Below are 25,510 nucleotides of genomic sequence, written 5' to 3' on the forward strand. Positions count from 1 at the left end.
TTAACCCCTAACTGCTCCCGATGAGCAGGTTGGCACCTCGCATGGTCGCCTCCGCCATCGGTGTGTGAGTGAATGTGTGAGTGAATGGGTCAAATGTGAGGAACAAAATTGTAAAGCAAATTAGCTCATTTCCCCCCAAAAAGGTTCCTTTAAATAACGGCGAGTAGCAACTCCTAGTTACCTTGGTCTTCCGCCAACAGGTGGCAGTGTTGGACGGCCGCCTGCGCCAGATCCACGGCCCTCTGGACCAGGAAGCTGCCCTCCGTGTCGATGTACAGGGCCTGGCCCCCCAGCCCCCCCAGACACTCTGGGATCTGCACGTCCACTGCCAGCTGGATGCTATAGAGGAGTTAAGAGTGTGTGTGAGAAAGAATAAGAATAATAAGAATAAGAATTAGGGATGGGTACCTTTCACATTTGAACCGATACGGTACCGGTACCTGTGAATCGATACCGGTACGCAACGGTACCTTTTTTTGGTACTTTAGTCACAAGACATTTTATTTACCTACCTCAGTCGGGGAAAAAAAAATCCAAACTTCAAATAACCACACTTTCGACCGTTTTCGGCTTGCCATTGCTCCGACTGCTTTGTTGTTGAATCAAGTCAAATCCTAGGTAAGCATATATTGTGCGTGTGAACGTTGACATGAAAAGAAAAAAGGTAAAAAAAAAAAAAAAAAAAAAAGTAAAAAAAAATAGAATTTTTTTTAATTAAACAAAAAAATATCTGTATCTCACTTGAATCGATACTCGGTAGTACCGACGTGTTTCGGTTCGGTACCTCAAAAGTACCAAATTCGGTACCCATCCCTAATAAGAATAGACTTTATCGTCCCAGAGGGGGGAACATTTACTAGGAACATCAATGCTGGATCAGTCTGCGATAACAGTGAGTGTAAACAAAAGAAGGAAAATATATATGTACAATCATTCATTCATTCAGTTAGTAAAAAGGACTTCAGACAAATATGACAATGCATAGAGACATACAACCATTATTCATAAGTAGGTAAACTCATTTCAAAAGCTTCATATTGCACCTTTGACCTTTCCCTTGAATTGCACCTTGCCCTAATTAAATTGCAACGAGATTTGGACTTGGGCAAGAAAGAAAGAGGGTGACAGCCCACTGTTAAGTGGCACCTCAAAGGAATAGACCTCTAGTGGGGGACCCTGATGTAAACAAGACGAAAGTCTTTCTCTGGTCTGCATCCCCTTAACAATTGTGTGTATTGAGCCGTACTGTATTGTACCCATTCTGCAATCTGTTAAATAAAGTTTTTCATTCATTCAGTGTTATTTAGGAGAGCGATGGATGTAGGAAGGAAGGAGAGCTTGTATAGCGGTTGCTCTTGTATCTACTTGCTCTGAACCGTCTCCCTGAAGGAAGAACTTCGTACTCAGGATATAGAATACGAGAAGGGTCCTGTAAGATTCTCTGTGCCTGGCTGACCACTACTTTCTCAGAAAGAGCTCGTCTTGGATGCGGTCGGTAGGGCTGTCCCCGACTAAGGATTTGGATGGTCGACTAGGATTGGCCAAAATTTGCCGTTAGTCGACTATTGGTCGACTTAAAAAAAAAAAAAGTATATATATATATTTTTTTTTTATCATTCCATTTGGGCTGTGGGGGGTGAAGCTTAATGTCTGAAGGAGTCGACTGAAGGCTTGTTGTCCTCTGCAAAAGCATGCAATTGGTCCACTGATGGATACATCTTGGTATTTGTCTAGTGTGTTCATTAGACAGGTGAAATCCTCTTTCAGTGCCTCTGTGCCTGTTTTCTTAGGCACTTAGCCTCTGGTATGCGTGCCATTAGCGTTAGCCACACTTCTAGGCCTCTTTTCTTTTGAAAAAAATAATTAAAAAAAATACAAATATATATATATATATTTATTTTTTTATTATATTCGACTAAGAGGTTGGCCAGTCGACTACGGCCCCTTTCGACCGATTAGTCGACTAATCGATTAATAGGGGTCAGCCCTAGCGGTCGGTTTGCCTCGTCAGCCCGCGCCTCTGTCTGTGTGAGTCGCCGTGGTTGTAATCTCAAGCAATTCATGTCTGAAATCGGGGGCTGCTGCTGTTGGGTTTGTAAATCGGGCTGGTCATGATGTACAAGTGTCAAATGACAGGGCTGCGATGGGACAAATTTTTTCATGTTCAAATCGACCTCTGTATATTCTCTACCAACAATGTGTTGGGGGTAATCTCTCAAATAAATATCTGAATAATACCTTGTTGTTGTTTGTCTGTAGTGTACTATTATGTACCTTACTACTATGCTAATACTATTACCTACCATCATATTTAATGTCTATACTACTATGCACTCAGAGTGTAACAGATGATTTAATTTTTTTTTTTTAATCTAAAAAAAAAATTAAATAAAATGTATGCAGTCAGGCCACTGAACTTAGAAGCAGGCCAGGCCAGTGTTTCTAGTTGCAGCGGCACAATAGTTAGATAACCTAGGTGGGGAACAACCAGGAGATCACTGCAACTCACACAAGTTGGAGTTATCTCTCTCTCTCTCTTGCTCTCACACACACACAAAGGGAGCCGCATGTGATTGGTGGAGGGCTGGAGGCGGGACCCTTACAAAAAACTGTTGTTGCTAATCATTGACACATGCTAGCCTGTAATAATCCCCCCCAGAAAAATCTACTTTGCATTTGATATATTGCAAATATATGCCATCACACACACTGGCATTTAAAGGGTTAGAATTATAAAATGAATATGTGGTGTTACGATCAGGGCTGAAGTTGAATAAAAGATTGTATTTTTTTCAATCTGACATTACAAAAAACAGAAAATCCATCAAAATCAGTGTTGTTGCAAATCATACATATGCTAGCCTGTTTTTTAACAATAATTTGTGATGCCATCACAAACACTGGCATTTAAAGGGTACAAAAAAAAATCCTGCACCAGAATTCAGGAAATGAAGTCTTTGTAACAAAAAATGTCCTGGTGGGGGACCCCCTGCTTAAAAAGTGGCCTGACTGGGGCTATATTTTGCACTATATTTCCTGGCATGAATGATTTCCCCAGTCCGGCCCTGGTTAAAAGCCTCCTATGCTTATTAGTGTGTGTGCGTTTGAACATTTGTGTTACAAAGGGTCAGATTAAACCAAATATATATATTTATTACTTGATATCCCTTGTATAATATTTGTATATCGTTTGATATCCCTTGTATATTCTTTGTATATATACACGGAATATCCCTTTACCTAGGTACAAACCAGACCATAATATTCGTTCTCCTATTGGACAGCGACCCCTAGGCGCCAACGGCCATACCCCCAAGGGCGAGTTCAAAGCCACCGCCAAGACATGTCTCAACATGTCCAGGTTTGCGCAGTAATACGAGACAGAACTGAGGTTGGCACTAGATTATTCACCTTACGTATAAATACGGCGCAGGTGGAAACAGCAGCACCTTTGTTCGTATCAGTTCATTCAGTTCATCATTCGTTCAAAGTAACGTCTAGTTGAGTTCATTACGTTAAAGCCTTCACCACGAGTCAACGACCAAGTGAAGTGAGCAACCTTGCGTCTAAATAGAGCACGTAGAACCGCGTGCGAATAGGATAGTAAAAGTGTCAGAGCTTAGTGAAATAACGTCAAGTTCGACCTAGTTAAATGTGAAGTACCGTGCACAGGAGAATCTACACCGGCGAATGCAGAGCCTTTTCCGGCTGGATTATATTGCTTTCGGTACTGTGGCTGCTGGAGCAGAGAACCGTCTACCCCACTGCTGTGTGGGATCTACCCGTGAGGAGCACCATTCGAGCCCGTCTCTAGGAAGAGGCTGGCTGGCTTTCATCCCATGCTGTCGCGCATATTGGATTATAGCTGCTGCTTTTGTCTGCCGATCGAGGGGAGTATATGTACCGCCTCCCGTAGCTGGAGCTTATTGATTCCTCGTTGATCCAGACTTTTGCTCCCGAACATTCCTCTCCCCTGCTGGCTTACAACCGGAGGGAACCCCCTTAGTATCTCCAGCTGACTACGAGTGTGCCTTATGTAATTCTTATGCTACAGGTGGTGTCAATTATACCCATCGTACTATGCTCATGGACTTACGCTCTTGACCTACTTAAGTGTTCTTCGCCTTATAAGCGCAATTCATAATTCCCAATTCTGTAACCTATTGTTGCTTACTATAATAATAAATACTTCTAAATATAACTTTCTTTGTTAAGCTGTATCCTTGTGTGGGTGTTCACCATATATACCGTGTACTGTATGGCCAGTAATTAAAGTACATAACTAAGTAGTGGTTTAATAATACCATACTCTCAATACAGTCAGGGAATTGTACCCCTCAGTTACAATTTGCATGTTTCAACCATACATTTCCATTTAAAGAAAATATATATATATATATTATAATTTATATTTTTATTTTTTAACCTCCTATAATAGTGGGGGTCGCGGCTCTCTGACACCGTTATTTGGGGGTCGCGGCCTGAAAAGTTTGGGAACCCCTGGACTAGAGCATACATTTGAGCCGTCAAAGAAATGAAGCAAAAGTGGTTACCTGTGTTGAACTGGTTTATTTTTTTAGAAAATAAAAAAAATATACTGGATTAATATTACGACTACTACCACTGCCAATACTACTGATACATCCCTATTGGCAAACTTTATATTTAAAAAAAAGATAAAAAAAAATAAAATAAAAAAAATTCTGCCGCCACAGTCTAGGTAATTAATGGGAAACACTGACCCCTCTTGTTGACTTGACGACAGCGCCTCTACTTCCTAAGGAAGTTCTAAGTGAGTCAGAAGATCTTAAAGAACTTCTACTCATGCACAATAGAGAGCATCCTGACTGGTAACATCACCTCCTGGTTTGGGAACAGCACCGCACACGACCGCAGCAGACTGCAGAGAGTGGCCCGTTCAGCCGGACGCACAATTGGAGGTGGGCTTCCCACTCTCTTGGACGATTTCCACCAGGCGTTGCAGGGCCAAGACTGAGAATAGTCAAAGACTCTAGTCACCCAAACAACTGTCTCTTTGCACTGCTGCGGTCAGGCAAGCGCTACCGGAGTCTCATGGTCAGTACAGAGACTCAAAAAGAGCTTCTATGATTGATTGATTGATTGAAAAGTTTATTAACAGATTGCAGAATGGGTACAGTACAGTACAGCTCAATACATACAATTGTTAAGAGGATGCAGACCTGAGAAAGACTTTCGTCTTGTTTCCATCAGGGTCCCCCATTTTCAATTCATCATATGACACACATGACATACAGATAGACAGTACTGCTACATCTATACATTTATGACATACCAGATTTTCAAATACAGTACTGTTTGTGATACTAAAAAAATCCAGAAGAAGAGTATATACATTTGACATAGAAACTGTGCATTGGGGGAGGTTGGGTAGGTGGGGTGGGGCTGTACATTGGAGGTGGGGGGGGGGGGGGGGTTGGTAGGGGGGGGGGGACACTGTACATTGGAATACTGACATACATTTGACATAGAAACTGTACATTGGAGGAGGTTGGGTAGGTGGGGTGGGGTTGGGTGGGGCTGTACATTGGAATACTGACAAAGCCATGCTTGGTCTTTATTGTACAACTGGGTTAGGACATTTGTAGGGGCCAGTTTTGAATTGCAGTCTCCCGTAGGTGTTCTTTGAGAGTGTTTTTGAAGGTGGGTAGTGATTTACATTCCTTTACAGCTTTGGGTAGGGCGTTCCACATTGTTGTGGCATAATTGCGAAACGTGTTTAGTCCCTTGTTTGAGCCGAATCTGGGTTTTACATGATTTGTGGAGCTCCCTCTGGTGTTGTGATCGTGGTATTCACTGACCTTTGGGAAGTATTTTGACATGTACATGGGTACCTTGGTCGTGTAGTGTATCTTGTAGACCAGGCCCATTGCAAGTTGCTGTACTCTGTTGTCTACTCTAAGCCATCCTAGGTTGGCAAAGTGTGCAGGGGTGAGGTGGGTTCTAGGAGTCAGGTCAAGCAGTAGTCTGACTAGTTTGTTTTGAGATGTTTGTAATTTGGTTTTTAGTGCCTTTGAGGTGCTTTGGTACCATGAGGTGCAAGCATAGTCGTAGTACCATTGAATGAGTGCTCCTGCCAGAGTCTTCTGGGTATTCTTGTTTACCAGGGAGGAGATCCGGTACAAGAATCGAGTTCGTTGATTGACTTTTTTTATTACATTGGATGCCATTTTGTCACAGGAAAGATTAGCCTCTAGGATGGAACCCAGGTAGGTAATTTCATCTTTCCTTGTGACAATATTGTCACCCACTGTAACTGAGAAGCAGTCTGTTTTGCTGAGTTTGTTATTTGAACCGAAGAGAATGGACTCTGTTTTGCCCATGTGTAATGATAGTTTGTTGTCGGCGAGCCATATGCAGATTTTGCCTAGTTCCGAGCTGAGGGTTTTTTCAACCTGTAACTTGTTCTTGTCAGAGACCAGCAGGGCTGAGTCGTCCGCAAACAGGAACAAGTTGCAGTCACAAGCTGACGACATGTCATTTGCATAAATTAGGAACAGTAGTGGTCCTAGTATGCTTCCTTGTGGAACACCACAGTTCACTGTGAGGGGGGGGGATAGGGTACCGTTTACCTCCACCATCTGTTCTCTCCCCTCCAGGTAGGATTGTATCCAGCTCACTGATAAACTATCAAAACCAATTGCTTTTAGCTTGTCAATCAGAATGGTGTGATTAACAGTGTCGAAGGCCTTTTGTAGGTCTAGCATGACCATGCCGCAGTATTTGCCCGCGTCCACCTCTTGCTTGATGTGGTCGTTCAAATAGAGAAGGCATGTGTCAGTGGAGTGGGATGTTCTGAAGCCAGATTGGAATTCGTAGATTAGATTTTTATCCGTAAGGTACTTTTCGACCTGTTCGTATACTATTTTTTCCATGACTTTCGAGATGGATGTAAGAATAGAAACAGGGCGGTAGTTGCCTGGGTCTAATTTGCTGCCCTTTGCAGGGGTGTTACTCTCGCTATTTTGAAGTCCTTGGGGACGTGTCCCTGTTTTATGGAGAGGTTTATTATGTGTGTGATGACTGGGGTGATGGCGGCTGCTGAGTCTCTGAGGAATTTGGAGGGGATGTTGTCATGGCCAGTGGCCTTGTTCGGTTGGAGGGCGCTCAGTTTATTGAGTACCTCATCTGTAGTTACCATTTCCAGTTTGAAATCGTCTTTGTGGACGCCTAGGTTCTTGTAGTATGCTACTATGTGTTCTACCCCATACTGCCCTGAGTGGGAGGGTAGTTTGTTTACCAGTGTTGTGGCTATGTTTGTGAAGAAAGTGTTTAAGTAATTGGCTACATCCAGTTTGTCTGTGATGAGCGTGTTGTCCGTCTTTATGTTTATGTTTGAGAACCTGGTTTTAAGTTTTTTACTGCAGCCTAGTTGATTATCGAGTAATTTCCAAAGTTCACATGGTTTATTTTTGTTTTCCTCAGTTTTGTCATTGATGAAATTTTTTTTTGCAGTTTTTATCATGGAGTTTACGTCATTTCTTAGTCTGTTTCTTTCTAGTTTGAGTTCAGTCACGTGGGCTTGGAGTTCACTGCTTGTGCTTTTGGTAAGCTTTGTCTGACTTTTATGAAATTCAGAGCATTTTTTGTCTCTGGCTTTCATAGCGGTCAGTATTTCAGTGTGCATCCATGGCTCAGCGCGATTTTTTACCCTGGTGGTTCTTAGGGGGGCCATGTTGTTTAGCATTGTTGAGAATTTGGTTTTGAAGCCAAGCCATGTTTCTTCAACCAGTGTGCCATTGAGTTCATCTGACCAGTCCAGGCTCTTCAGTTCAAGGTTAAAGGCCTCGCTAGAGTACGTTTTGAGGTCTCTAGATGTGACCATTTTGTGACAGCCAGCCTTTTGCTTTGGCTTTTTGCGGGAACAGAATATCATATAATGATCACTTAACCCGCATGCTATCACCCCTTTATTGGAGATCATGGACTTGTCGGAGGTCAGGATGAGGTCAATGGTAGTCTGGGTTGATTCACACACCCTTGTGGGTTGGGTGATTAGCTGGCTGAAACCGTGCAGATCAGAAAATCTACTGAAGGCCTTGAAGACGGGTGCTGCTTTACGTAGCATATCCGTGTTCCAGTCCCCAATAAGGATTTTTTCTACGCCCTCCACCCCAGTTATCCCCACTATCAGATGCTCAATGGGTCTCATTCACCAACGGACTTTTAAGACAAAAGATCAGACAAAATGTTGTCCTAGCTCCACTTAAGTGCTTACCCTACAGACCCCAAGTCTGTTAGGACAGCAGACTCGGTTGGCACTGCTCAAAACTTACCTTTTTAAAATAGCTTTTAAATGAATTATTATCTTTATTTCATTGTCTTATTTTTCTTTATTTCTATACATTTTACTTAAATTTTTTTGTCTACTTGTGACCGGCTGGAGCAAAGATGACTATGACGATCAAAAAACTGGCAGAGGAATTTGAAGAATTTAAAAAATCACTAAATTTTATGACTGAGGAGATCAGCAAAGTGGTAAAACAACAAGGTGACATCATGAAACTAATGAAGGAGGTTCGTGAGTTGAAGGCCACAATCAACCAAAGGGACCAGAAGATCGAACTGATGGAACAAAGGATTGACGACTTGGAGCAGTACTCTCGTGCTGATGACCTTATCATCACTGGGCTGGAAATCAAACATCGCAGCTATGCCAGAGCAACAGCCGGTGACCGACAAGGTGAGGATGCACCACCTGAGGAACTGTATACAGTAGAGCAGCAAGTGGTTCAATACATGAGAAGTAAGAACATTCCCTTAGAGAGCCAGCACATCTCGGCTTGTCACATTCTCCCAAGCAAGGACAAAAAAAACACCAAGACCACGATTGTTGTCAAGCTTGCAAATCGAAAGCATAAGGTTGAAGTGTTGAGACAATCCAAAAACCTTAGAGATACTGGAGTGTATATAAACGAGCACCTAACAAAGAAGAATTCTGAAATAGCTTGGTATGGCCGTGCCCTCAGAAAGCAAAACAAGATCCAAGCAACCTGGTCAAGAAATGGAAAAGTATTTATAAAGTTAAACGGACCACCAGAGCAGGCCAGGGTGGTTGCGGTACGAAATCTGAATGATCTGGAGCAATACAAGTGACAATGCCTAAATATATTTTTTTGGGACCGATGACTTGGATTTCATTCATGCTGTTTACCTTATTGACTGAGTTTTTTTCTGGTAGGCCTGTATGGCCAAGATGTTTTCTGTCTGGACATGTGGAAGATATGTTTCTTTTATGTTTTTTTTTGTTCTTTGTTTTTTTTGGCTTTTTCATTTTCAACTTTATGGCATTCTTTGGTTGGCATAGAACCTATGGTCTGAAAGAGATATCATGGATTATTTTTTATCTATACTGTCTATTGGGATTCCATTTTCTTTTTTTGGACTGGGATTCTGTTTCCTACCGCATGTTGAATGCATGGATACTGCAGACTGAAAGAGATAACTTGAATTACTTTTTGCTCGACTATGGACATGGACTATTGTTTTCAATTTTGGATCTGGGTGTGTATATGTTTTCCACGGACAGTTATGGCATGGACTACTTTTGTGGAGAGGCATTGTGGACAACTACAGCATGGACTATGGAGATGTGTCTTGGGCAGCCAAGGGCTCATGTTGGCCAGCTGTATGGTATGGTCAACTTGGGTGGAATTGTATTTGGAGATACATACATGGGTGACTTTAAAGAAGTAGGCTCACTGGAGCCCGGAAATCAAGTACATAACCACAATGTCGGATACGGAAGAAATATATGATTTTGAATATGATGTTGATCCTGAGACTCATGTGTTTAATGCAATTAATAATACCTGTAAATATTATACAGATGAACAGCTTAATGACATTGTTAAACCAGAAAATAGGTTTTCGTTGATACACCTAAATTGTAGAAGCCTTTATGCGAATTTCACCAAGATTAATGAATACTTAAAAACATTTAATAATAGATTTTCAGTTATAGCATTATCTGAAACGTGGTTAAAGCAGGAGAATTGTGCTGATTTTCACTTGGAGGGTTATGAGCTGTATCACCTGGATAGAAACAACAAAAGGGGAGGGGGCGTGGCCCTGTATGTGGACAGTGACTTGAAATGTAAACCAGTGCAAAGTATAGTAATCGATGACTTAATGGAAGGTATAACTGTGGAAATTGAAATGGATAAGGTGAAGAATATTGTTGTTACTTGTGTATACAGAACACCAGGGTCAAGCATAGAATCATTTAAAGACAGTTTGGAAGAGTTATTGAATGGGTTAAATGAGAGCAAAACATGTCTGATTTGTGGAGACTTTAACATTGATCTCTTAAAGCAATCTAATCACTGCACGTCAGATTTTGTGGATGCTCTATATGGCAGAGGGTTCTACCCACTGATCACAAAACCCAGTAGAGTAACCTCAACTTGTGCTACATTAATTGACAATATTTTTATAAACACTGTGGAGAACAATATTAAAAGCGGACTTGTGATAAATGATATTAGTGACCACTTACCTATATTTGTAATATATGACTGTCAAATTAAGACAAAGAAGGAAGAAAACTCCCTTAGATACACAAGGGTAAGAACTGATGACACAATAGCCAAGTTCAGGAATGATCTGGTTAATGAGGAGTGGAAAGGGGTTTATGTGGAAGAAGTAAATGCTGCATATGAGGCATTTTTGGACATTTACTTGTCGCTGTATGAAGAACACTGTCCAATGGTAGTACGGAAGCAAAAATGTAATTATAAAATAAAACCCTGGATGACAAAGGGCTTACAAAATGCAAGTAAAAAGAAAAACAAACTCTATAGAGATTTGATCAAATTAAGAACAAAAAAGGCTGAAAATCAATATAAAGCTTACAAAAATAAATTAACTACTATAATTAGAAATGCAAAGAAAGAACACTATAATAATGTCTTAAAGGAAAATATAAATAATATCAAAGAAACTTGGAAGATTTTACGAAATGTCATTGGAAGCAAAGCTGTATCTGCAGATTTACCCAATTACTTCATTAATGACAACAATATGGTTATTAAAAACGTGAATGAAGTGGTAAATGAATTTAATTCATTTTTTGTAAATGTAGGCCCAAACCTTGCTAAGAATATCCAAAGTCATAATGAAGGGAAAGCAAATAAAGACTGGACAGGGGAAAGTAAAGTGTTGCAGTCTATGTTTCTAGGACATGTGAGTGAAAGACAAATTATAGAAATAGCATTAAATTCAAAAAATAAGACATCAACTGACAGTGATGGAATTGACATGATAATTGTGAAGAAGACCATTGATTGTATAATTAACCCCCTGTGTCATATTTTTAATCTTTCCTTTCAAACAGGCACCTTTCCAGACAGAATGAAAATAGCAAAGGTTATTCCTCTATTTAAATCTGGGGACAAACACAGCTTTACCAACTACAGACCAGTGTCTTTGCTTTCACAATTTTCCAAGATTCTTGAAAAAGTGTTTGCTCATAAATTAGATAGTTTTATTGAAAAGAATAACCTGCTGAGTGAGAGTCAGTATGGATTCAGGGCAAATCGATCAACAGCCTTAGCCTTAATGAATATATATGAAGAAATAACCACAGCAGTAGATGAGAGGAATTACACAATAGGGGTGTTTATTGACTTAAAAAAAGCATTTGATACGATAGATCATCACATTTTAATTTCTAAATTACAAACATACGGTGTGAGAGGGGTGGCGATGAACTGGTTAAGTAGCTATCTTGAAAATAGACAACAATATGTACAACTCTCTGGTTACACATCTGAATGTATGAATATTGAATGTGGTGTCCCTCAAGGTTCGGTCCTGGGGCCCAAACTTTTTATTTTATATATTAATGATATATGTGAAGTGTCAAACATATTGAAATTTGTTTTATTTGCTGACGATACAAATTTCTTCAGTTCAGGAAAATACCTTAAAAAATTTGCAGATGATATTGTAAATGAAATGTGTAAACTTAAGATATGGTTTGATAACAATAAGCTATCCCTAAATTTGGAAAAAACGAAATTTATGATATTTACTAATCGAAAGAAGGACAATGTGGCATTATGTATTGACGGAGTTAATATTGAAAGAGTATCCGAGTTAAAATTTTTGGGTGTTATGTTGGATGAGAAATTGACATGGAAGCCACATATAATGTACATAAAAAATAAGGTAGCCAAGAGTGTTTTTGTTTTGAACAAGGCAAAGAATGTGCTTGATTATAATTCTATGCGAATATTATATTGTTCACTCATCCTACCATATTTGAGTTACTGTGTGGAAGTGTGGGGTAACACGTATGAAAGCAACATAAAGCCATTATTTATATTACAGAAGAGAGCAGTAAGAATAGTTCACAATGTAGATTCAAGAGAACATACCAACGAATTATTTATTAAATCCAGACTATTGAAACTTAAAGAGTTAGCTGAAATACAGACTTTATTAGTTTTGTTTAGAGCAAAATGCAGAGTATTACCAGCAAATATACAGAGGTTGTTCGTTCCCTGTCCAGATGACAGCAGAAGGAAATTAAATTTTAAACACCAATTTGCACGAACAACCTTAAAACAAAGGTGCACCTCAGTTATAGGTATCAAACTATGGAACTCTTTGCAGAACGATGAAAAGAGTTCCAATAATATATTTCACTTCAAAAGGTTGTGCAAAGAAAAGATACATAGACAGTATAGCACAGTTTAGTATAATATTGCAGTTTAGCGTGTCAGGACGTAGCATAGAGTTGTAGTGTAGGCCAGTATGAGTATAGTAATATAGTATATAGCAGCGTAACATAGAATAATAATATATTAAAATATTGTATAATACTGTACCAATATGGTGTAGAATAAATAGTATGATTTAGTTATATTATAATAAAATAGAAATTAGATAGTATATAGAAGTATAATACATTATATAAGTGTGTGTGTGTGTGGGGGTGTGTGTGTGTGTGTAAATGAATTAACCTAAATATGTAGTTTGACTGATAGATAGACAAAATGGGTTTATTTATGTTGATTTAATTTGGTTGTGTTGATGTTAAATTTTTATTTATTTTTTGCAAAATGGGTATATTCTGTTTGGTTTTACACAATATGTCTATCGGTGTGTTGTACGTGTGTAGGGGCAGGTATATATAAGATTTTTTCTTCTTCCTGTTCCTTTCGGCCATGGTATTTTTTGTGAATTATGTGAATATGTACTGTTGGACTGTGGTGATTCCATGTACGGATAAATAAAATGATGATGATGATGATGATGATATTATAATTACTATGTTTATATAGTGGATCATACAAATACAAACACAATAGATGTTTTGGAACTTTTGATATGTATTGCCCCTCAACAGGCCACAACTGGGCAACATTAAATTATGCTTGTTAAGCACTATACCAAAAATAAATAACAAATATATACCGATTGATTGCACATTTTAATTAACAGATTGCAGAATGGGTACAGTACAGTACAGCTCAATAAAGTTCAGTCAGGCTAGCCATGTCGGCTTAGCTAAAGGCAAGGACAGCTAGTTAGCTTTAGCTACGGTATCGAGTGCTAACGTGTGGTTCAGTCGGGCTAGCCATGTCGGCTAGTAGCTTAGCTAAAGGCTAACTAGCATTAGCTAACCTAGAGAGAGCGCGTGCAGCATTGGAGGTTATGCCAAGATGAAGAGGACGGTCGTTCGGCAAAATTCACTACTTGGATACGACTTTTGTATGCATCCCCTCAAGCCTCAGTCAGGACTAATGACACACAATCCAGTTGGTTTCCCCTACAGCGCTCAACACGTCAAGGTTGCCCTTTAAGTCCTTTATTATTTGCCCTTGCCATAGAACCTCTTGCAATAGCACTCCGCCTTAACCCTCTCATCAAAGGTATAGTTAGATACGGCCATGAACATAAGGTATCGTTGTATGCGGACGATTTATTATTGTATACATCTGATCTTTCTGTTTCTGTCCCCGCTGCCCTTAGCAATATTGAATCCTTTGATAGCCTATCAGGCTATAAACTGAACCTTAACAAGAGCGAACTGATGCCACTTAATATAGCCGCAAAAAATTCTCCTCTACACAATCTGCCATTTAGGATTGCTCATGATGGCTTCACTTATCTTGGGGTACATGTTACAGACAAATTCAACAAACTCTTTCAGGCCAACTTTGCCCCCCTCCTAACTCGTACTAAGGATGATTTTGAACGCTGGTCTATACTACACCTCTCTCTAGCCGCAAGAATTAACTCTGTTAAAATGAACACCCTCCCAAGATTTTTGTATCTCTTTCAATGCCTACCTATTTTTCTCCCCAATGCATTTTTTAAGAAAATTGATGGCCTGATTTTGTCTTATATATGGGATAAGAAGCCTCCCAGGATAAGAAAGCAGCTCTTACAGAGGCCCAAATCAGATGGAGGCCTCGGACTACCGGATCTTAGGTTCTACTACTGGGCTGCCAACTTTAGGACCGTTCAGTTTTGGCTACAGTGTAGTGGGATGTCCTCACCTCCAGTTTGGCTGGAGATGGAGGCAGCCTCGTCCGTACCGGCATCACTGACCTCTCTCGCTCACGCCACTAGTTTAGGCCCTTATATCCCCTTTACACAAAATGTATGAATGTATGAAATGAATGAAAATTTGGAACCAATCTAGACGCCACTTTGGCTTTCACGCAACATCTTTTGCTGCCCCGGTGGCCTCAAACCCGGCCTTCCCCCCATCTATGATTGATGGCACTTTCTCAACCTGGACTAGTCTCGGTATTAGAACATTTAAAGATCTCTATATCGACAATACCTTTTGTAACTGAGGGGTACAATTCCCTGACTGTATTGTTAGATATGATATTTAATACCACTACCTCTTGTACTTTAACTTCTGGCCATCCAGTACATGATATAAGTATGATGAACACTTTCCCACTTGATGAAACGAATCCACACAAATGTACCAAATCGAAGGTTTAATATAGCAAAAGGTATATACAACGTTCACTTAATTACATTTATGATTTGAAATATGAAATATGCACTTTTATGGCAAATGAGTATTCGTAGGTAAATCAACATTGAATGTCCAATCTCTGGTTACGCAGGGAGTAAGTATACAACCTGGAATATTTAGGAAACGATAGTGATGGTACTTAAATGATTATAGCTGGATACACTAAGGGGGGGGGGGGTCCCGCTGGTTGTAAGACAGTAGGAGGGGGGGGTTAGAGAAGCCGCTGGCGGTATCCCATCTGGCCGACGGTGTCTTGGGAGAATTCAAAGTCTTGAACACGGTGCCCACAGAACCTCGGTCCGCAGACGAATACAGCTGGACCCTCTGTGGACGGTAGCTGCCGGTCCACAACGGAGAGACGTGAGGCGACCTCACTGGTGTAGAGCGCCGTCTCACCTGGAGTCCTCTCCGGGGGGTAGTTCCAACACTCCGCAGTGTTGGCCTTTATCCATGGAATAATCAAAGCACCCAAAGCATAATCCAAGCCGTGGAAGGCTCGCCGTCGTCCGGGTAGAGTAATCCAATATACAGGTCCGGTCGCCCTGGCCCGGAGCTCCTCGGATGCAAGCACCACTAGGGGTCTGCCCAGCCTGGTTAAGCGTCCAGATAACGTCAGGAACGATGGGGGTACTGATAACTTTAGAACTCTAACCGAACGATGCACCATACATAAATAGACTATTATTAGCTTAATAGAATACGTCCAACTCGACGGTATAGTGCCAAACTATGACTATTCAACTATTAATCTACACGATATCTCAATGCCTATTCTGGGCCAAGTAGGCCTTACTACACCACACGTGCGTCGTGGGGAGGCTTCGCGTCTGTCACTCTGTTGGAGGGTAAAGAACTGGACTAAAAAAAAGTTCTACTTTACTTGCGCCATATATATATGCGCTATGAACAAATAGTACCATTCGTATTTCGCCCGACATATTCCTGCGCGGAACCGGGGCTTGCCACGACATGTTAGGCGGCACGATTGAACTTGGACCTAGGGGTATGGCAACCTGGCGCCAGGTTCTCGTCCAATGGTAGAATGAAACTATTGTGGGCTGTTTAGTAGACTAAAGGGATATTCAGTGCATATTGTACAAGGAATATACAGGGGATATCAAACGATATACAAATACAATTAAATATATATATATAAATAAATATATATATTCAGTTTAATCTGATCCTTCACAACACCTTTGCTACGTTTGAACAATTATCGGTTAAGTACGGTCTCCCCAGAAGTAATTTTTTTAGGTTTTTACAGATCCGGAGCTATGTCCGCACCTTAGATACCCAGTTCCCCATCCTTCCTGGTGAAACACAACTTGACATTTTTTTTACCCCTCTTCCCACTCTAAAGGGCTCCCTGTCGAGAATGTATAGGCAGCTATGCTCATTACAGTCCACCTCCTTAAATATTATTAAGTCCTCATGGGAGGAGGAATTGGGGGATGAGATATCTGATGACATGTGGGAAAAAGCACTCAAAAAGGTTCACACCTCTTCCATCTGTGCTCTCATCCAATGCAAAATCATCCACAGAGCTCACTGGACTCCAATGAGACTATCCAGAATCTACAAAATTGTGAAACCTAACTGTCCACGATGTAATCGGTCCCCAGCAAACCATGTGCACATGTTTTGGAGCTGTCCATCCCTAGTGGACCTTTGGGAAAACATATTCAATACACTCTCTGAAATATGCAGTACTCAGGTGGAACCAGATCCTTTGACTGCGCTATTTGGTGTTACCTCACCCTTACTACAACTGACAAATAATAACAAAGAGGTCTTGGCCTTTGTTACTCTGTTAGCGAGACGGTTAATCCTACTTCAGTGGAAATCCTCCTCACCCCCTTCCCATGCCCTTTGGATTAAATCTATTCTTAACTGTATTAAACTAGAAAAAATCCGACACACACTCCGAGGATCTACAGACAAGTTCTTTTCTATGTGGGCTCCCTTCTTTTCCTATGTTGAGAGGACCCACCTTCCCATAGTTCCAGACTGATACTCACTCACACAATACCCTTGGTACACTACTCACCCATCCCTCCCCTTCAAACTTTCTCCTTTGATGCACCAAATCAACACCAGAGTTGGTTGACCTATGAATTGCTGTACTCACTTTTTCAAAGGTATTGCCTTATTTAAAAAATAAAACTAACTTACTTTTTATTTTTTAATTATTATTATTTACTTTATTTTTACTTTATTATGATTATTATTATTATATATATATTTTTTTCTTTTATATGTTTCTTATTACCATCATTATAATCTCTCTCTTTTTGTCTACATGTCACTTTGTCTTGATGTCTGCTGTTCTTTGTATTTTGTTTTTGTGTTTCAAATAGAACATTTTCAAGTACATATCATTTGTAAATGTTGGTTGCACTGGAAAAAAAAACAATAAACAGACATATATAAAAAGAAAAAAAATGTCATTATGAATTGAAAATGGGGGACCCTGATGCCTGATGTAAACAAGACAAACGTCTTTCTCTGGTCTGCATCCCCTTAACACAATGGGGACCGGCCACGTATATATATGTGTTTCGGTGCCATGCGTTGTGGACCAGAGGCGCGTATATAGCCGTGGCAAGTTGTTATTGTTTTATTCCATATTAATAACTGGGTCAAGATCCCCGACCGGCTCTGCAGATCTACCCTCGTCTGTGGAATCGAGAACATGCAATACCGGCCAGATCCTCTTAGGGGCGCCATCGCTCCACTGCAGTATGCCATGTGAGCGAATGTAAATATTATTTTTTTCTTCCAATGGAGTATCATTGTAGCCTGATCCTGAACCAGCACAATGCACTGTGGATCACGTTTCGAATCGCAGATTTCACCATGGAATAATGGAATTTATCATCAGCCAATGGACATATCGATCTACCAGATGCCGATCGATAACAGGGAACTGCCCGGGGGTATCCCACGGGCTCACGGTAAGATCTCTTTCACCTGAATTACAGCCGGATCAGACCTAGCATATATAAAACGGAAATGCCGTTGAATATAACGCTAGTAGCCATTAACTCCATAGCTAGCTTTCCAGAAAATATATGAGACAAAATCTGCGATAAAGCTTATATTCACGGTGCTATAAAATGATAACCTACCGATGATTTTTTTTCTTCTTTAAGCCATTTTGAAGGGACGGTTTATGAACTCAATTGACAATGAGAATGGACAGATAGCAACACTATAAAGCATAGATATAGTTGTACAAAAACCCACATGTTTGTTGATTGATTGATTGAAAAGTTTATTAACAGATTGCAGAAAGGGTACAGTACAGCTCAATACATACAATTGTTAAGAGGATGCAGACCTGAGAAAGACTTGTTTCCATCAGGGTCCCCCATTTTCAATTCATCATATGACGCACACGACATACAGATAGACAGTACTGCTACATCTATACATTTATGACATACCAGATTTGCAAATACAGTACTGTTTGTGATACTAAAAAAAAAATCCAGAAAAATAGTGTATATACATTTGACATAGAAACTGTGCATTGGAGGAGGTTGGGTAGGTGGGGTGGGGCTGTACATTGGAGGTGGGGGGGGGGGGGTTGGGTAGGGGGGGACACTGTACATTGGAATACTGACATACATTTGACATAGAAACTGTACATTGGGGGAGGTTGGGTAGGTGGGGCTGTACATTGGAGGTGGGGGGGGGGGCACTGTACATTGGAATACTGACAAAGCCATGCTTGGTCTTTATTGTACAACTGGGTTAGGACATTTACAGGGGCCAGTTTCGAATTGCAGTCTCCCGTAGGTGTTCTTTGAGAGTGTTTTTGAAGGTGGGTAGTGATTCACATTCCTTTACAGCTTTGGGTAGGGCGTTCCACATTGATGTGGCATAATTGCAAAACGTGTTTAGTCCCTTGTTTGAGCCGAATCTGGGTTTTACATGATTTGTGGAGCTCCCTCTGGTGTTGTGATCGTGGTATTCACTGACCTTTGGGAAGTATTTTGACATGTACATGGGTACCTTGGTCGTGTAGTGTATCTTGTAGACCAGGCCCATTGCAAGTTGCTGTACTCTGTCGTCTACTCTAAGCCATCCTAGGTTGGCAAAGTGTGCAGGGGTGAGGTGGGTTCTAGGAGTCGGGTCAAGCAGTAGTCTGACCAGTTTGTTTTGAGATGTTTGTAATTTGGTTTTTAGTGCCTTTGAGGTGCTTTGGTACCATGAGGTGCAAGCATAGTCGTAGTACCCTTGAATGAGTGCTCCTGCCAGAGTCTTCAGGGTATTCTTGTTTACCAGAGAGGAGATCCGGTACAAGAATCGAGTTTGTTGGTTGACTTTTTTTTATTACATTGGATGCCATTTTGTCACAGGAAAGATTAGCCTCTAGGATGGAACCCAGGTAGGTAATTTCATCTTTCCTTGTGACAATATTGTCACCCACTGTAACTGAGAAGCCGTCGGTCTTGCTGAGTTTGTTATTTGAACCGAAGAGAATGGACTCTGTTTTGCCCATGTGTAATGATAGTTTGTTATCAGCGAGCCAGGTGCAGATTTTGCCTAGTTCCAAGCTGAGGGTTTTTTCAACCTGTAACTTGTTCTTGTCAGAGACCAGCAGGGCTGAGTCGTCCGCAAACAGGAACAAATTGCAGTCACAAGCTGACGACATCAGTGGCGAATCCTCCTGGAAGCCAACGGAAGCCAGGCTTCCCCATTATTAAAATATGAATTAATATGAAATATGAAGAAAAGAAATTAAAAAATATTAAATTTTTATTTTATATAGTTTACAATAATAATAAAAAATCATTCTTTTTCATCTCTGTGTTATAATTTTTTTTTTTTAAATGTCTCCCTCTTCTCCTTCTCACTCTCTCTAACACACTGTCAGACTCAGTGTGCTCACTGCAGGAGAGGAGAGGGGAGGGGTGTCTTTCTCCAGCCTCCCATTATGTGGAGTCAAAAACCAATACTAGCGAATCAGATTCAAGCTGACTAAAGACCTGCCCACACCTTAAAACGGACTTTTTGGCTACTGTTATGGCTAGCTTGGATGCTAACTAACGTGATTGATTGATTGATTGAACACTTTATTAACAGATTGCAGAATGGGTACAATACAGTACAGCTCAATACACACAATTGTTAAGGGGATGCAGACCAGAGAAAGACTTTCGTCTTGTTTACATCAGGGTCCCCCATTTTCAATTCATAACATTCAAAGGGGCTATCTCTCTCTCTGATTCATAATCAAACCAGACCTGCAGGCAACCTCCTATACACACTGTGTGTGTGTGTATATATATTTGTGTTGTGTGTGTGTAATATTCAGAAAGAGAGGGAGAGAGAGAGCGAGGGAGGGAGAAATATATTATATATATTATTTGGCTTAAATATGAAAAGAATTCTACAGTCCCTCCCCTCCCCATCATATGTATATCTGTCAGGATCTATGGGTAACAGTACTGTATATTTGAATATCGTATATGTCACAAATGTAACAGTACTAAATACCTGATTGATTGATTGATTGATTGATTGAACATTTTATTAACAGATTGCAGAATGGGTACAGTACAGTACAGCTCAATTCATACAATTGTTAAGTGGATGCAGACCAGAGAAAGACTGTCGTCTTGTTTACATCAGGGTCCCCCATCAGGGTCCCCCCTGTATGTCATGCATGTCCCTATGCCATAAATGTCATGATGTCTTGTATGTCATAAATGTCACTATGAATTGAAAATGGGGGACCCTGATGTAAACAAGACAAACGTCTTTCTCTGGTCTGCAGCCCCTTATAAAATTGTGTGTATTGAGCCGTACTGTATTGTACCCATTCTGCAATCTGTTAAATAAATAAAAGTAAAGTTTGACTGGCCGCCGAGCCATACTGTAGTGTACATGGTGACTGCTTGACTTAAAAAAAAAAAAAAAAAAAAAAAAAAATTGGCATCCCCTGTTATTTTACCCACGCGACACCACTGGACGACATGTCATTTGCATAAATTAGGAACAGTAGTGGTCCTAGTATGCTTCCTTGTGGAACACCACAGTTCACTGTGAGGGGGGGGGATAGGGTACCGTTTACCTCCACCATCTGTTCTCTCCCCTCCAGGTAGGATTGTATCCAGCTCACTGATAAACTATCAAAACCAATTGCTTTTAGCTTGTCAATCAGAATGGTGTGATTGACAGTGTCGAAGGCCTTTTGTAGGTTTAGCATGACCATGCCGCAGTATTTGTTTACATTCCCCGGTCCTCTAGCCACTAATTAGACTAAGCCCAGTGTGGTCACCAAAGTGTTAACAATTGTGTGTATTGAGCCGTACTGTATTGGACCCATTCTGCAATCTGTTAAATAAAGTTTTCATTCATTCATTCATTCTACACGGAACACTATGTGACACGGACCGGACCCGGAAGACAGTTTGGTGCGCCGCTAGATGTCTTCCCCCCGCTGTGTGTTGAGTTACCGTCGGGGCAGATGCATGATATGTTTTGGGCATGATCTTGGCACCCCAATGAACAACCAAAATGAGTTTCGTCTTTTGTGGCCAATTATTTTAGGAGATAATTACGTTTCACATATTGATCCCAGGTTACCGCGAATACCTATCCTCACAATTCCAGATAAACACTTAAATCTCCTATTTTACTAAAGATTGGTGAGATTTTATTTTTGGAAATCATAACAGCAATAATAAGGGTTAGGTGTAAACCAGAATTACTAGAATGTGTTGTGTTTTGTCTGTTAAAATTAGCAAAAACAAGGAAAGGGTATTCCCAGTAACTTAACAAACAAGTGCAAAAAATACAGTTCTAGAACAAGTATTTAAATTTTTTCTATATTCAAGAAAGTGGAAAGGAACCCAACATTTTCAATTGTCTGCACACAATCGTTGTTTTGTTATTCCAAGATGGCATTTGAACAGAATTTTGGAAAAAACAGGTATTCCTGGTCACCATGCCACTAGTGTGTGTGTGTACTGTATGTGTGTGTGGGTGGGTGGGTGTACACGGTATGCGTTTGTACAATATTTGTGTGTACAGTATGCGTGTGTGTGTACAGTATGTGTGTACAGTATGTGTGTACAGTATGTGTGTACAGTATGTGTGTGTACAGAATGTGTGTGTGTGTACAGTATGTGTGTGTGTACAGTATGTATGTACAGTATGTGTGTACAGTATGTGTGTACAGTATGTGTGTACAGTATGTGTGTGTACAGAATGTGTGTGTGTGTGTGTACAGTATGTGTGTGTACAGTATGTGTGTACAGTATGTGTGTACATTATGTGTGTGTGTACAGAATGTGTGTGTGAGATAACACAGTGTATCTTCATTGATCTCAATCAGCTCTGCTCTGTTTTGTCTCGTCAGCACTTTCTCTGCCCTGATGAGACAAGATACAGGAGCTGGGAGGGGGGGTCACATGTAGGGGGGGGTCACATGTAGGGGGGGGGGCACATGTAGGGGGGGTCACATGTATGGGGGGGCACATGTAGGGGGGGGGGGTCACATGTAGGGGGGGTCACATGTAGGGGGAGGGGCACATGTATGGGGGGGGGTCACATGTAGGGGGGGGGTCACATGTAGGGGGGGGTCACATGTAGGGGGGTGTGTGTAGCTTGTAGCTAACGGCCTGGGCCTCCATGATGTGTTGTTAGCTTGTAGCTTGTAGCTAATGGCCTGGGCCTCCATGATGCGTTAGCTTCAATTAATTAATTACCGGAATACATATAAGTTACCGTGAATACCTATATGGTAATGGTATTCCTGGTAACCCTCTCCTTTTCACAAGTCACCGGAATACATATCAATATCTAAAGTTACCGTGAATACCTATCAGGTTACGGGAATACCTAGGCATGGTATTCCTGGTACCTCAAGGTATTTTCGGTTACCCATAGGTTACGGGAATACCTTTCTCCAGTTACCGGGAATGCTTTACAGATATCTCTCTCTCTCTCTCTCCCTCTCTCCCTCCCTCTCTCCCTCCCTCCCTCCCTCCCTCCCTCCCTCCCTCCCTCCCTCCCTCCCCTCTGTTCTGAGCTGTGTGCTGAGCTGGGTTCTGCATGTGTTCTGTGTTCTGAGATGTGTTCTGAGCTGTGTTCTGTGTTCTGAGCTGTGTTCTGAGCTGTGTTCTGAGCTGTGTGCTGAGCTGTGTTCTGTGGTGTCCTGTGTTCTGAGCTGTGTTCTGAGCTGTGTTCTGTGTTCGGAGCTGTGTTCTGAGCTGTGTTCTGTGTTCGGAGCTGTGTTCTGTGCTGTGTTCTGCATGTGTTCTGTGTTCTGAGCTGTGTTCTGAGCTGTGTGCTGAGCTGTGTTCTGTGGTGTCCTGTGTTCTGAGCTGTGTTCTGAGCTGTGTTCTGTGTTCGGAGCTGTGTTCTGTGCTGTGTTCTGCATGTGTTCTGTGTTCTGAGCTGTGTTCTGAGCTGTGTTCTGAGCTGTGTGCTGAGCTGTGTTCTGCATGTGTTCTGTGTTCTGAGATGTGTTCTGAGCTGTGTTCTGAGCTGTGTGCTGAGCTGTGTTCTGCATGTGTTCTGTGTTCTGAGATGTGTTCTGAGCTGTGTGCTGAGCTGTGTGCTGAGCTGTGTTCTGTGGTGTCCTGTGTTCTGAGCTGTGTGCTGATCTGTGTTCTGTGGTGTCCTGTGTTCTGAGCTGTGTGCTGAGCTGTGTTCTGCATGTGTTCTGTGGTGTCCTGTGTTCTGAGCTGTGTTCTGAGCTGTGTTCTGTGCTGTATTCTGAGCTGTGTTCTGAGATGTGTTCTGAGCTGTGTTCTGAGCTGTGTTCTGAGCTGTGTTCTGAGCTGTGTTCTGAGCTGTGTTCTGAGCTGTGTTCTGAGATGTGTTCTGTGTTCTGAGCTGTGTTCTGAGCTGTGTTGTGTTCTGAGATGTGTTCTGAGCTGTGTTCTGAGATGTGTTCTGAGCTGTGTTCTGAGCTGTGTTCTGAGCTGTGTTCTGAGCTTATATAGTGCTTTTACTAACTATTATATTTCTCTCTCCTCTGCTCAGGGGCATTACCGGGTCTGTGCAGCGATAACACTGTATATTGACTGTAGAACGGGAGCTCTCTCTCTCTCTTGCTATATGTTGACTGTATCATGCCCAGCCTCGGGCAGCGCTATTATTTAAGAATATGTTGACTGTATAACAAATTAAAAAAAATAAAAAAAAATATTATATAATTTTTTATTTATTTTTTTACCTTTAGGGGGGGGGGGGGGGGGGGGCCTCGCGTTTAAATCTCGCACAGGGCCTCGCATTTCTCCCAGGCGGCCCTGGGTAACAGCGTTAAGATTGGAAGAGTAATCCGTTAGATTACTTGTTACTGAAAAAACTAACACCGTTAGTAACGCCGTTATTTATAACGCCGTTATTCCCATCACTGGATGTCACAGTATAATAGGACATTCTAGAACATTTGTGATGTCACAGTATGATGTCATAATAGAACATTCTAGAACATTTGTTATGTCACAGTATGATGTCATAATAGCACATTCTAGAACATTTGTTGTCACAGTATGATGTCATAATCAAACATTCTAGAACATTTGTGATGTCACAGTATGATGTCATAATAGAACATTCTAGAACATTTGTGTACAGTATACAACAATTCTCTCAGAAGACAAGTGAAGATCTCACTTGTTGTTTCCGGCTATTTGTCTGTAAGCTTGAATATATTCTGTAGATACAATTTAAAATCCCCACATGGAAAAGGAAACAATGTCCTGTACAATCCTTAATGAGCTGTGTCTGGAGGGAAGGTTCTGTGATGTGGTTATTAAAGTCAACAGCACTGAGTTTAATGCCCACAAGGCCCTCCTGTGTGACTGCAGTGACTATTTCAGGTAAGTTTAGCTTGGTTCAGGTTAGCTTGGTTCAGGTTAGCTTGGTTCAGCTTAGCTTGGTTCAGGTTAGTTTGGTTCAGGTTAGCTTGGTTAGTAAACAGATACCATACTGTACTTTTACTGTAAACAGATACTATACTGTACTTCTACTGTAAACAGATACTATACTGTATGTCTACTGTAAACAGATACTATACTATACTTCTACTGTAAAAAGATACTATACTGTACTTCTACTGTAAAAAGATTGTAAAAAGATAATATACTGTACTTCTACTGTAAACAGATACTATACTGTACTTCTACTAGATAATATACTGTACTTCTACTGTAAACAGATACTATACTGTACTTCTACTGTAAACAGATACGCTACTGTACTTCTACTGTAAAAATATACTATACTTCTACTGTAAACAGATACTATACTGTACTTCTACTGTAAAAATATACTGTGAAAGATACAGTGAAAAGATACAGTGAAAATATATGACTACACAGGACAGAATGTTGCTTACTCATCAGATTTCTCTATACTCTGCGTCCCACAGAGCCCTCTTCACTCGCTGGAGCGACTCAGAGAAAGCAGTCTACAGTATCCCTGGGGTGTCCCCGG

The 25,510-nt window shown here is 41.0% G+C and overlaps 1 protein-coding gene across 2 annotated transcripts in view; it reads right to left on the reverse strand.

Moving 5' to 3' along the window:
• rad51c (RAD51 paralog C) overlaps positions 1-25,510 on the reverse strand; it is a 74,589-nt gene that overhangs the window by 25,140 nt on the left and 23,939 nt on the right. For both annotated transcript variants that reach the window (XM_084338359.1, XM_084338358.1), the window contains exon 4: positions 182-339. In XM_084338359.1, coding sequence (XP_084194485.1) covers positions 182-339 — 158 coding nt within the window. The remainder of the gene's footprint in view (positions 1-181; positions 340-25,510) is intronic.

Source organism: Notolepis coatsorum (genome assembly GCF_963971535.1).
Source record: "Notolepis coatsorum genome assembly, contig: SUPER_8_unloc_1, whole genome shotgun sequence".
NCBI classification, from domain to species: Eukaryota; Metazoa; Chordata; class Actinopteri; order Aulopiformes; family Paralepididae; genus Notolepis; species Notolepis coatsorum.